Source organism: Mustela putorius, unplaced genomic scaffold, assembly GCF_011764305.1.
Source record: "Mustela putorius furo isolate JIRA1106 unplaced genomic scaffold, ASM1176430v1.1 tig00003834_pilon_pilon_pilon, whole genome shotgun sequence".
NCBI lineage: Eukaryota > Metazoa > Chordata > Mammalia > Carnivora > Mustelidae > Mustela > Mustela putorius.
Window position 1 is genome coordinate 115,203,539 of NW_025421987.1, and position 13,451 is coordinate 115,216,989.

At 42.5% G+C, this 13,451-nt stretch overlaps 1 protein-coding gene across 8 annotated transcripts in view; it reads left to right on the forward strand.

The window, feature by feature from the left end:
- Positions 1 to 13,451, forward strand: part of KAT2B (lysine acetyltransferase 2B) — a 102,437-nt gene that overhangs the window by 30,589 nt on the left and 58,397 nt on the right. For all 8 annotated transcript variants that reach the window (XR_006609248.1, XM_045088960.1, XM_045088957.1 and 5 more), the window contains exon 2: positions 1,139 to 1,265. Coding sequence is in view for 6 of the 8 variants with exons in the window: in XM_045088960.1 (XP_044944895.1) it covers positions 1,139 to 1,265 (127 nt within the window). In the remaining 2 variants the exon portion in view is untranslated. The remainder of the gene's footprint in view (positions 1 to 1,138; positions 1,266 to 13,451) is intronic.

Below are 13,451 nucleotides of genomic sequence, written 5' to 3' on the forward strand. Positions count from 1 at the left end.
TTATACCTGCAGTGCATTTCAGATTGGACTAGCTATATTTCTTTTTCTTTTTTTTTGAAGATTTTTATTTATCAGAGCATAAACGCAGGTAGAATGGCAGGCAGAGGCAGAGAGAGAAACAGGCTCCCCACTGAGCAAGGAGCCCCATGCAGGACTCGATCCCACAACCCTGAGATCATGACCTGAGCCAAAGGCAGCGGCTTAACCAACTGAGCCACCCAGGTGTCCCAAGGACTAGCTATATTTCAAGGGCTCAACAGCCACCTGTGGCTACTGGCTACCATTTGGACAGTGTACACAGAACGCTCTCACCCACAGTCAGCTGTGTCCATTTTATTTTTATGATTGAAAATTGTTGACATCTTTCTATCCATGTCCTCAACTTTATACCCAACACTCCACAAAAAGGCTAAATCATAAATCGTATTCACTGATCTCAAAGATGGTAGGGAAATGTGAAGCATAAGGAAGATTTCTTGTAAGTGTTGCTAAAATAATAAATACTGGTATTCTGGTACAAGGAACCTGAGAAGTATCAAGATGGAAGCCCCTGACTGCACAGTGAGGCCCTCTCCATCATGTAGCTGGGAGCCTACAAAAGACTTGGAGGAGCTAGCAAATGTGGCCTCGAGATGGGTGTGTCCCTCCTCGTTTCCTTGAGGTCGATAACTTCCTCAGTTTTGTGGATTTCCTTCCTGGTCCATGGGGGCAGAGTTGCAACTGGAGCCTTCAAGTTGCAAGACTCAGTCATGGTGGAGGCCCCAACCAGGTTCCAAGGATCTCTGGACAGTCTGGCTTGTTGCCTTGGCCAGCTTTATGGATGCGCTTTCTCAGAACTGACCACTTCATGGACATTTGCTTGGGGGCACTGGTATCAAAGGGCATGCATCTGCTGTTTGAGCTGCAGTTCTCAATTCCAGCCAGCAGAAAGGAAACCAGCCAAGACATTAAAATCCAAAATGTCTAGATCAAACAGCCTCTTTGCCTTTTTCTATTTTTATTTTTTGTGCATATGTAGGAAATTTTGAAGTCAGGAGTGGGGAGGGTAGCTGTCTGTAACTAGTGGGTATTGATCTCACGGAAAGCATGGAGTCCATTGCTTCCTGTTAAATAATTTTTATCTCTGTTCCTTTTTTAGGCTGAGGAGTCTTGTAAATGTAATGGCTGGAAAAATCCCAACCCTTCTCCTACTCCCCCCAGAGCTGACCTGCAGCAAATCATTGTCAGTCTAACAGAATCCTGCCGGAGTTGTAGCCATGCACTAGGTGAGTTCCTAAATATCTTCAAGGGAACTGTAAGGATGTCACTGTTGCCTGAAAGTTCTAACTGAATTTCGTGGGGTAGCCATACTTGCATGCTGTTTGCCTCTGGGTAACAACAGAGTCTGTTTAGTCTCCGGAATTTGCGTGACAAGCCCTGTGCTGTTAGCACTGCCTTCTTACCATCTTTTCCCGTTTTCCCCGGAGAGCTGGATTCAACTGGGGGATTGCCAGATGAGATGAAATGTGACAACTGAGCTAGCTGGTGGAAAGTGTGCCAGGTCCTGATTCATTCTGATCGGGGCCTGAGGGTCTTTGATCTCCAGGATAGAAAGCTTGACCAGCTGGTTTTTTGTCTAATTTTTACTACTACTACTACTACTACTACTACTGTTATTATTATTATTATTATTATTTTCTGATTGTCTGAACTTTCTGTAAGTGCTTCATTGTATTCTTGTATTCTTTAGTTTCCTGCTTCTGGTAGCTCGCTCTCTTCCTCAGGGTTGTGTTTGGTGAATGTTTACTTGTGTTTTCCCTTTCAACCTTCTTATCTATCCCTGCAAGATAATCATTGTCAGTTTGGCAAGATAGACTCTGCCTGTTACTCAACAGGACTGTGCTAATATGTTCTTGTCCTGATACGAGTTTTAAGTTAAAAAATTTTAAATTGTGTTTGGTTTGGGTAGATAAAAGTTAACGGTAGTTTTCCCTAGATATTAACATTCCGATTCATACAGGATCAGGTTGGGATATTCTACTTTTCCACCTTCAGTTACCCAGTCTCCCAAAGAACGTCTCTGTGTCCAGTGTGCTGTCCAGGCTGCTCCTGGTAGAACATTCTCACTGAAGTTGCTTACCCCCTCCCCGCCCCCGACCATTTCTAAGTTGGTGCCTTCTTTTGGATGTCCTCTTTCTTTCAGGCTGCTTGGTGATATCAAATGGTTCAGTGTCCGCCTTCAAGGTAGCATGGTGGTAGGCCGAGTCTGAAATTTTATTTTGTACTCAGCTGGAGGGTATTTCAGTACTCAGAGAGTAGAAAAGTAGATCATGTGATCTTCCCAGGAAGTTACTGCACTGGACTAACCTTCTGAGAAAGGATAGAGAGAACCTTGATCTCGCAGAAGAAATAAACACACCAATAATTACAGCATTGTAATAACTGGCATCTAAAATAATTTAAGTTATGATTTTTGAAACAGCTGGTGCAAAGGAAGAATTCCAGAAGTCACAGAACACCTTTGCTTATAACCTACCTTTTTCACAATTGATCCCTGAGCCAGTGCCCTTTAGAATTTGCCTCAGGAAATATGATGCAATATGAAGCTGGCTCAGAAACTTCTTAAGCACTGGGCTCCAACTGTATTTGGTATTGATTGGGAAATCCGATTATCCTACATCAATTAACATTTAAAAACAGAGTTCTCTTTCTTAGCTGAGCAGATTGTCTCCATTCTGAGCATGTAAACAGACATGAATGCCCAAAGGCAGAAATGGCCTTTTACAAAGAAAAGCCAACTTTGTTCTCTTTTACATTTCTTAGCAAGCTTTGAAAACAAAATACCCTTATTGGGTGATATATAATCAAGAATGGAAACAAAAAAAAAGTACATATCCTTGGACCTGGCAAATCTCAGCCAGAAATTTAACCTACCTATAAATTAAGATGTGCCCTCAAACTCAAAGAACAGTTAATTACAGTCACATTAATGACATTAAAAAACTAGAAAAAACCTAAATACCCCAATGTAGGAGATAATTGCTTGAATTATGAAAATCTATATTATAAATTCAATATGGCTATTAAAAATGATATATTTCCCAATATGGAAAGGCCTTCTTAACATATTATAAATGAAAAAAGCAAGTCATAAAGCTGCTTAATTGGAAGTTTTATAATCTAGGACTAAATTAAGGCTCCAACAGCCCAATTTCAGATCTTGGCTCTCCAACCAGTCACTGTCCGTTGGGGCATGTTTTCATCTGCCTGGAGCTCCATTTTCTCAGCCCTGAATCGAAGTTCATAGTATTTATCTCATAGAATTGTTGCGAGGCGGGCGCCTGGGTGGCTCAGTGGGTTAAGCCGCTGCCTTCGGCTCAGGTCATGATCTCAGGGTCCTGAGATCGAGTCCCACATCGGGCTCTCTGCTCCGCAGGGAGCCTGCTTCCCTCTCTCTCTCTCTCTCTCTCTCTCTGCCTGCCTCTCCATCTACTTGTGATTTCTCTCTGTCAAATAAATAAATAAAGTCTTTAAAAAAAAAAAATAAAAAGAATTGTTGCGGGGCTTCAGTGAGATAGAACTTATAAAAACTTTAGAATAGTACCTGGAAAATTATGATGCATTACTCTTAGCTCTTTTTGTTAATAGTAGTGTTCCCATTACTACCAGAGTTCTTTTGCTTCAGCCAACAGATAGGAATTCTGCCCAGCTTAAGTAGGAAAACAGTGTTTATAAAAAGGTACCGGGAGATCCCAGAAGCTGAAAACAATGGTAAATCCAGTTTCAGTTTGGTCCGGGGAATCTCAGAAACATAAATTTGTGGGCTTTCTGTCCAGGATGCCCTGACTGGGTGAGGTCCATCGGCCCCTGTCCCTGTGAGTATTCCATCCCTAGAGGATGGGATCTGATTGGTGTAGCATCTGTCACGTGCCCAACCCTCGTTGCACCCTTAGGGAACTGCATGGAAGGTGGTCATTCCCACATAGGCAAGCTGACTTAAGAACAGCATCATGGGGGCACCTGGGTGGCTCAGTGGGTTAAGCGTCTGCCTTCCACTCAGGTCATGATCCCAGGCTCCTGAGATCCAGCCCTGCATTGGGCTCTCTGCTCAGTGAGGAACCTGCTTCTCCCTTTCTCTGTCTCTGCCTGCCTTTCTGCCTACTTGTGCTCTCTGTCTGTCAAATAAATAAATAAAATCTTAAAAAAGAAAAAAAAAAGAACAGCATCACGAGTACAATCTCATTTTATCAGTTTAGAAAATATGACATATATTTTAATATGTACTAATAGGAGCAGCTCTGGTGGAATCATTGTTGAGTTGCTGACGGTGCTTTTTCTCAGGGTATTGAGGTTTATAGGTGTTTTAAAAATATTTTTCTCCCTCTCCTTCCCCCCATCCCTTTTCAGTCTGCTTTCTTAAAATTGAAATGTCTGTGCATTTTCAAGCTCTTGAAATTATTGGCAGAATGCCATAGTTTATTTATTGGTCTTATTATCGGGGCTGTAGAAAACCTTTTTCAGAGGTTATGCTTCTTCTCAACCACACCCCTCCCCTTTAAAAAAAACTTTTAATATGGAAAAGCTCCAACATATGTAAAGTTAGAAAGAATAGTTTAATAGGTGCCTTGTACTCATCAGACAGCTTTAATTATTAAAATTTGCCAACATCCGGAGCACCTAGGTGGGTCAGTGGGTCAAGAATCTGGCTCATAGGGGCACCTGGGTGGCTCAGTGGGTTAAGCCTCTGCCTTCGGCTCAGGTCATGATCTCAGGGTCCTGGGATCGAGCCCCACATCGGGCTCTCTGCTCTGCGGGGAGCCTGCTTCCTCCTCTCTCTCTCTCCCTGCCTGCTGTGATCTCTGTCTGTCAGATAAATAAATAAATATTAAAAAAAAAAAAAGAATCTGGCTCATAAATTTGGCTCAGGTCATGATCTCAGGGTCCCGGGATCAAGCACTGATTCAGGTTCTGTGCTCAGCTCTCTGTGCCAAGAGAGTCTGCTTCAGATTCTTTCTCTCCCTCTCCCTCTACTCCCCCTTGCTTGCTTGCTTGAGCCCTCTGTCTCTCAAACAAACAAACAAACAAATTAATTAACTAACTAACTTTAAATAAAACTTGGCCAGTTTCCCTTCCTTCACTTTTTTTTTTTTTTTTTTTGGCCAGAGTATTTAAATCAGGTTTCATACATAGTGTCCTATTTGTGCAGATTACTTCTGAAATATTACCAGCAAAGTAGAGATTAGGGTATAGGGAATTCTGTTAGGCTTCACGCAGGTCTGCATCCTGGGATGCATTTAAATTTGCATACACTGTCCTGATTCCCAGTCACTCTGCTGGATATGAATTCAGTCTCCAGTGATCATGCACATGGGTCAACCTGGAACATTTCTGTCCTTACCAACACATAACCTTCAAGCTTCTTGACTGAGACCATGTCTGTTCTGTAGCTTCGCTGTTGGGTATCCATTTCAGCCATACATTTTCTCTTGACAATGAGCTCTGGTTTCATGTGCTCTCCTGAAGGTCAACTTCCATCCCAGGTGTCCTTGGACTGCCATCATTGGCTACTCCTCTGTATCTTCTGGGAATAAAACATTCAGTTTTATATTTTATAAATTAGGAATTAGGAAGCAAGAAATCTAGGCTGGGCTCAGCGGTTTACCAATCTCTTAACTTCTTTGCAGTTTGCTGTCTTCATATACAGAGTGAAATGGTTAGTCTAGATCCATGCTGTCCAGTGTTCTAGCCACTTACTACATGAGCTAATGAGCACTTGAAAGATAGCTGTAAGTTGAGCTGTAAGTATAAAATACCTGCCAGATTCTGAAAGCTCAGTATGAAAAAAAGGGAGCTCTCTCATTAATATTATTACATGTTGAAATGATATTTTAGGTATACTGAGTTAATGAAACATTATTAAAATTAATTTCACCCATTTCTTTTTTCAGTGTTGCTAATGGATGACTTAAAATGACACATATGGCTCACATTATATTTCCTTTCGTTAGCTCTGGCCTAGAGCTTTCCGGTCCCCTCTCTGAAATTGTTTCTTATTTGGGATTGGTACAGTCAGGTTCAGTTTACAGAAATTCAACAGAGGGTCCTAACACAGCACTTCAGTGGCCCAAACATTTCTCCTTATTTTAGTATTAATAAAAATTCGTTATTTGGGAACTACTTATTTAAATAACAATCTGGTTCTGTGATCTGGAAGGAGGAAACGCCATTGTGATCAAATCACTATTGGAATTTTTGTTGTCATTTTGGAGTCCATTGTTCTGAACTATGCCAGGACATAACTGATTATTTAATTTGACTAGTGATAGTTCTTTGCAGTTGTATATGGGAGTTTTTTTGTTTTGTTTTGTTTTTGTTTTTAAGATTTTCTTTTTTGTCAGAGAGAGAGAGAGATCATAAGTAGGCAGAGAGGCAGGAAGAGAGAGGGAGAAGCAGGCTCCCTGCTGAGCAGAGAGCCCAACACAGGACTTGAACCCCGGACCCTGACTGAGACCATGACCTGAGCTGAAGGCAGAGGCTTAACCCACTGAGCCACCCAGGCACCCCAGTTTTTGTTTTTGTTTTTTTTTTCAGTGCCATCACTTTTTCTGATAAACATAGATGCATAAACATGGGTCATGTAGACACTTATATTTAAACATTGCAATGGTAGAAATTGGCAGGTGCCTCCCCCCCCCACAACCCCTGCCCTGTGGTTATGTCTGCTTACCTGCTTATTTACAGTAGAAACTTCCTAAGGCAAGTAAAGACTACCATGGACCAATTACAGTAGAGCTTACTTTCTTGACTAGGAGTAGGTATGAAGGGACTACGAGTGTTTTTCTCATGGACTGTTTCAAACATTTAAATCATAAGTAAGTCATTTTCTTTAGCCTTATTCATTTGCATAGACCTCTACCACTTAATCACTCTTAGTTCCCATTTATATTTGTACTGTGCAGATGCCAAGTGATATAAATAGGGGGCCTGGCACAGCCATCCGAGTCAAGTCATCGTATTTCTCTTGGCTGGGTGTCCTCTGTTCTTGTTTGTTTGTTTTTTCTTTTTTTTTAAAGTTTTTTTTTTTTTTTTAAGTAATCTCTACACCCACCATGGGGCTTGAACCTACAACCCTAAGATCAAAAGTTGCACGCTCTATCAGCTGAGCCAGCTGGCTGTCCCTGTTTTCACTAATTCCGTCTTTTACACATGGGGTTTCAAGTTGTCAGGAGCTGTGTGTCTGGGACAGCAGGAGTTAAGTGGGTAAATCTGGTAATATTTGTCCTCCTCACTTGATGTGAGTTACTTTTCCCTACCTTCCTTGGGTCATGAAGGCCCGTTGACTTTCTCTCCGTATGCCTCCTTCCAGCACTGCCTGAATTCAGGTCTCTTCTCTGTGTTCTTTGGTTGTATATGCAGCAGCACCTGGAGTCCCCTGTTCCATCCTTGTGCACCTGGCTTCCTAAGAAAGTCGTGATCCAGTCTGATCTAAACATTCTCCCGTTTAGCCCCTCTGAGCCTCCCACTCTCTTCCGGATGACGTCCAGCTTTGGCTGAGCCTGCAGGATTGTTCTGGCCTCTATTGTCTGGCCTTTCCCCCAACCATCTATGCTGCATTTTGGCCACCAGGCTGCTCTTTGTTCTTGGCATGTTCTTTGCCCTTTCTCCCACCTCTGCTGTAGACCTGGAGGCTCACACCACCTGCCCGCCATTTCCTTCATTCTCCAGGGAAAGGCTTCTCACCTCCAAGGTTTGACTTGTCTAGAGCCTGGTAGAGAGAATAAAGGTTTTCTTGGGGCTGCATTGCAGTGTTTGTTCCTTGCATCACTATAATTATTTATAATTATATATATAAGATATATAGTAAATGATTATATAATCTTTAATTACATATAATTTATAATAATTTATTGTAGGTTTTCTGTAGGAGACTAAGGTTAAGGACTGACTTTTTCTCTAGTTCCTAATCTGGTCTGTTTCTTGGGCATAATTTGGCTTATTCCTTCATTGATAAACACTCACTGAATTCAGGAGTACTAAAAAGATACTGGTTGCATTTATTTGCAGGGGGGCTCTCACAGTTTGTAGTCCGTGCCTGCACTGTGCATAACAGTAGCTGCTAGTCTCCTGTGGCCGCTGAGCTCTTGAACTGTGGCGTGAATTGTGGCACCGCAAGTGTAAAATGCACGCTGGTTTTGTACAATGACAAAAGAATGTACACTAGTAATAATTTTGTACATTGAGTTCATGTTGAAATGAAAAATCTGGTGTGAAGTTAAATAAAATGTATTACTAAAATTTCACCTATTTTACCTTTCTAAAAGTGGCTGCTTGAATATTTATATGTACATTTGTGGCTTGTATCCTATTTCTGCTGGACTGAACTCATCTAAAGGGCTCTTAATTTTTAACTTCTCTTTTTCTCCATCCAGATCTGAGATTTCAAAAGAGGAAACCACTTTTAAGTGATAAACTTTGGCACGTTAGTCAATTCAGAAGGTTTCATTGAAGGAATTTGTTTTACCTCTTTTAGCTTTGACCTCAAATTTCCATGAGCACCAAATGTGTTTGAACAGCTTACAAGGGCTGCGGATGCCGTGCTGTTTGCTTTCTTTCCAGTCCAGAGGAGCAGAGACATGGTAGCGGCCTGCCCAGCTGCTGCCTGTTCACAGTGCAGGGCATGTGAGGACTGGCAGGCTGTCCTCAAGAGAAGTGCAGGCCAGTGATCCACAGGGCCAGAGCCGAGAGAAGGTCCCAGCATATGGTGACAGTGTGCTTCCTGTTCCCAGCAAGGCAACAGCTGCACCGTGATCCTTGGCAGCAGGCGTTTGGCAGGTCTCCCTGGGGCACCCTGGGCCTTTGTAAGTCTGGCACAGCGCTGAGAGGTGCCTAGGTACATCCTCCTGGAGCAAGAGAAAGAGAGCAGAACCTCCCACAGTCTTCTGGCTCCCACCTTCCCCCTGCTTCCCTCCGCTCCCTACACACGGGGGACACTGGGCAAAGCCATGGGTGATGGGAAAGAGTGAGCTTTTCCCACAAGTCACAGGGGTTGGCCAGCTTGGGGTAATGCTATCCATGTTTTGTACCATACTCTCAGAAGACTATTTGAAATGAAAGCAGGGTCCTTTCTATTTGAATATTCAGTTCCAGGTGGATGAAAGATTAAAAAAAACAAAAACAAAAACAAAAAAAACTTAGAGAAAAGTCATGAGAAAAGTAACAAGGACATCTCCAAAGCAAAATCCCATTTTACTCACATTTACCTGTTGGTAGCATTATGCCCTATTGGCTTTGTTTCTTTTTTTAAAATATGTGTGTGTGTAGATCTATATGTATATTTTTCCTGGATCGTATGAACTTATGTTGCATATACATCATATAGCCTTTTCCCCCTACATACATTATATATTTCCTAAAATCAAAAATATTCTTTTGCCTAACCTTAGTTCAGTTACCAGCTTAAGTAAATTTTAGCATTTATGTCATATTTTAGTGTACTGTTTGTATTCTTTTATCAGTTGGCCCAAAAATGTTCTTTATAGCATATTTTCCTTCACAGTTAAGCATCCAGTCTAGAATCACATGTGTAGTTAGTTGTCATGTGAAGGAAAACAGTTTGTCTACTCATACTCAAAACCTTTCCATAATAATTCTGGCGCCAAATATGTGGGGTTTTACACACGAGCAATTCTCCAGCTCTCCAGTGGACAGCTGGAGGGTATCTTGCAAATTCTCACTCACTTCTACACTGCCTTTAGTTAGTGCAGACCCCACAGGTTAAAGGCTTAATCCCTCTTCTTCCTTCGCTTCCGATGCCAGTTGCAAGTCCCAGTTTTACCTGTGCTTCTGACCAACTGGATGTAAACTGGGAGATTCTGACGACCCCTTCCTGAGGGTGGATAATTTTCTAGAGCAGCTCACAGAACTCAGGAAGAAGGTTTGCTTAATTTGATTACTGGTTTATCATAAAGAGATGCCCAGAGCAAGGCAGGGGGAAAGGAGCATGAAGTTCTAAGCACACCACTCTCCCAGCACCTTTCTGCAAACACCCTTTGGAAGTTCTCCAGACTCTTTCTGTTAGGGTTTGATGGAGACCACCTTATGTAGGCATGATTGATTGCATCTTTGACTATTAGCGATTAATTCACCCTCCAGACCACTTCCTATCCCTACCATATAGGTAGGAAAAGTGGGGCTGAAAATTCCAACCCTTAGTGACTTCTTTGATTTCCCTGGCAAACAGCCCCCATCCTTCAGGGACTTTAAAAGTTCATTAACATAAACTCAGGTGTGGTTGCAAGGGACTTGTTATGAATAACAAAAGACTCTTCTTTCACGTTATTGCTCTCAGAACTTCCGAAATTCTGAGGGTTTTAGAAACCCAGTGCCAGGAAAAAAAGAAGAAGCACTGTGCCATGAACAAAAACCAAATATGTATTTCTTTATAAGTTGCCGTATCACAACAGGTCCTTTTAGTTTCCTTTTATCTGGAGCCGTTCCTCAGCTTTTTTTCTGTTTTGCTTTGTTTTGTTTTGTTTTTGGTCTTTTGTGACCTAGATATTTTGGTGGAGGAATGTTTTAAGTTTTAAAAACAAACCTGTTAGAGAGCTAGGAGAAAATACATTTTTGTCCTTGTCTGTTCAGGAAGGGAGGACCTTTGCAAGCAAGACCTTAAAGAAATGCCAAGCATAGATTTGACTTGATGAAAAATTTAGAATTCCTTTACAGCCTACCCAAAAGCCCAACAAAATCCAGGAGCATTTACAATGAATAGGACAGACTTAAAGCTCTTTCAAGGCAATAAGAAAAAGACCAACATCCTAAAATATAGGCAGGAGATCTGAAAGTAGTGCCCAAAAGAACAAATACAGATGGCCAGTAACCTGAAAAACAACCCCCTCCAAGGGCGTTCCAGTGAATGTGAATCAGAAGAGTGGGGACTCATTAATTTTCAAGATTGATTCAATTACTGAGAATGATTCTTCACTGTAGGCAAGAGTCGGGGAAGGCACTTTCACACGGTTGGTAGAGTGTACATTGATGGGAACTTCTCTGGTGGAGGAAGGTAAACCAAGCAGTAGATCCAAGAGCTTGCTTGCTTTATTTATTTATTTAAAAGGTTGTTTTTGTTTTTTGAAAGATTTTATTTATTTATTTATTTGACACACACAGAGAGGTCACAAGCAGAGAGGCAGGCAGAGAAAGAGGGGGAAGCAGGCTCGCTGCTGAGCAGAGAGCCCGATGTGGGGCTTGATCCCAGGACCCAAAGGATCATGACCTGTGAGCCAAAGGCAGAGGCTTAATCCACTGAGCCAACCAGGTGCCCCGAAAAGGTTTTATTTTTAAGGCATCTCCACACCCAGCCTGGGGCTCAAACTCAAAACCCTGAGATGAGGAGTTGCACGCCCCACCACCCAAGCTGGCCAGGCGCCCCTACAGAAGCTTTAAATAGCAGTAATTTCGTGTTACAAATTGTGTGGCAGATGAACTGCTGTAGATTTGTGCATTATGGGTGACAGATTTTGAGTTTTTATTTTTTAGTTTTTAGTCACTACAATTACATGAGAGAGGCCTGTTCTTTAGGAAAATAAGTTTTAGATCATTGAAGGTAACCTATTAGCATCAAAAAGGCTTCTTTAGAAAAGATTAAAAGAAGGGTTTCTTTCCGTGAGGAGTGATCCTTTTTAGTTAAAAATGAGTTACCGGTACAATAGCTAGTTTAGCTTGGTAGTTAGAGTGAGGTGCTCCTGGGTGTTTGCATGGGTTAGGGGTGATTATGGGCTCCTGAGGAAGTCCTGTCTGTTTCTGGTCAGCAGGTCCAGAGACTCCGTGTTTGGATTTGGTGGAAGTGGGCTCATTTGTAGAAAATGGTGTTCTAGGAAGAGTACCCTGGGCTCAGAGAACACAGTCTGGGGGTTTCTGTACTCTGGGCTTGAGATCCCAGTGACCAGCAAGGTAGGAACAGGGAAGAATGGTGACTCTGGGAGACAGTGAAGAAGCTTCCTGGAATCTGCTGACTGGAAATATGCAGGAGGTAAAGGACAGCATAGGAATGGATGACAGGCTGCCTCTCACAAGCAGGGCTGGCAAGAGGGAATTGCCATCTTGAGGAGGGCCGTGAGGATTTTGACCTGAGGGTGAAGTTTTCCTTGATGGTGGCACACTGATGCTGAACTGGGGAGGTCGTGAGGTAGTTGGTGGTGTGGATGTGTTGAGAGGAGCTCATCCCAGAGAGAGCTGACAGCTAGATACAGAGACTGGAAAAGGGGTCTTGGTCAGAAGGGGCGCATAGGTGGAGAGTGTGAGCACACAGCAGGTCCATACAGTGAAGTATTTATACAGTGCAGACGTGACTGTCCTTGTCTAGCTTTCTCGTTCCAGGGAAGCTTCTCTTTCCTAGCAACTTGTCCAAACCTCCTGGCTTGTTGTTGTTTGTTTTTTGTTTTGTTCTCTCCCTCTTCTCAAGGGGATGAACCACCTCTCTACTTTAATCTGTCTTCCCCCATCCCATTGTTTATTCAAGGAAGCTTAACCCTTTTCATACAGTAGTATCCTTCTGCCTCAGTATACCCCCTTGTACCTCAGCCACCCCTTTCTCTTATTCTCAGAGGAAGAGATACCTACACTCTTGTGCTGCAGAGGTTAACCCCATTTGTCCAGTTCCGCCTTTCCCTCCCTCCTTCTGGGAAACTTGATGTTCTGTTTGCCCTCGGTCTCCAGCTCCTTAGTTCTTTGTGCTTTGGCTTACACACAGCTTTGAGGAGAAATCACAGACTTTATTATACAGAGAATCAGAAGGAAATGAACTTCCTAAGGTCACACTTCTTAGGCATTTTAATGTTTATCTAGTCTGCTTTTCAGAATATGCTGGAAGATGTTTACACACAATGCTTTCCAAACTGTGGAGCACCCCCCACCCCAAGAGGAGGGGATGCCCCCCCCCTGCAACTTCTCCTTCTGAAAAATAGGCATTTCCACCTTTGTTTTAACCAGAATAGCTCAATCTAGTTCTGATTAAGAATTCATTTGGGTTAAGTGTTTTGTGACTTAAAGAAAATGAACTACTGGTTTAAAAAATAAATTATGGGGGCACCTTTGTGGCTCAGTCGTTGGGTGTCTGCCTTTGGTTTGGGTCATGATCCCAGGGTCTGGGATTGAGCCTGGCGTCAGGCTCCCTGATCAGCAGGAAGCCTGCTTCTTCCTCTCCCACTCCCCCCCGCTTGTGTTCCCTCTCTCAGTGTGTGTCTATCAAATAAATAAATAAAATGTTTAAAAAGTAAATAAATACATCATGGCTTGTACTTCCATGAGTTAGACTCACTTACATTAGCACCTTAGTTACACTGTTTCATACTGGGGTGAATCTGAAGGAATTGATGTTATATATATTTTTAAAAGATTTTATGTATTTATTTGACAGAGGTACAGCAAGAGAGGGAACCCATGCAGGGGGAGTGGGAGAGGGAGAAGTTGGC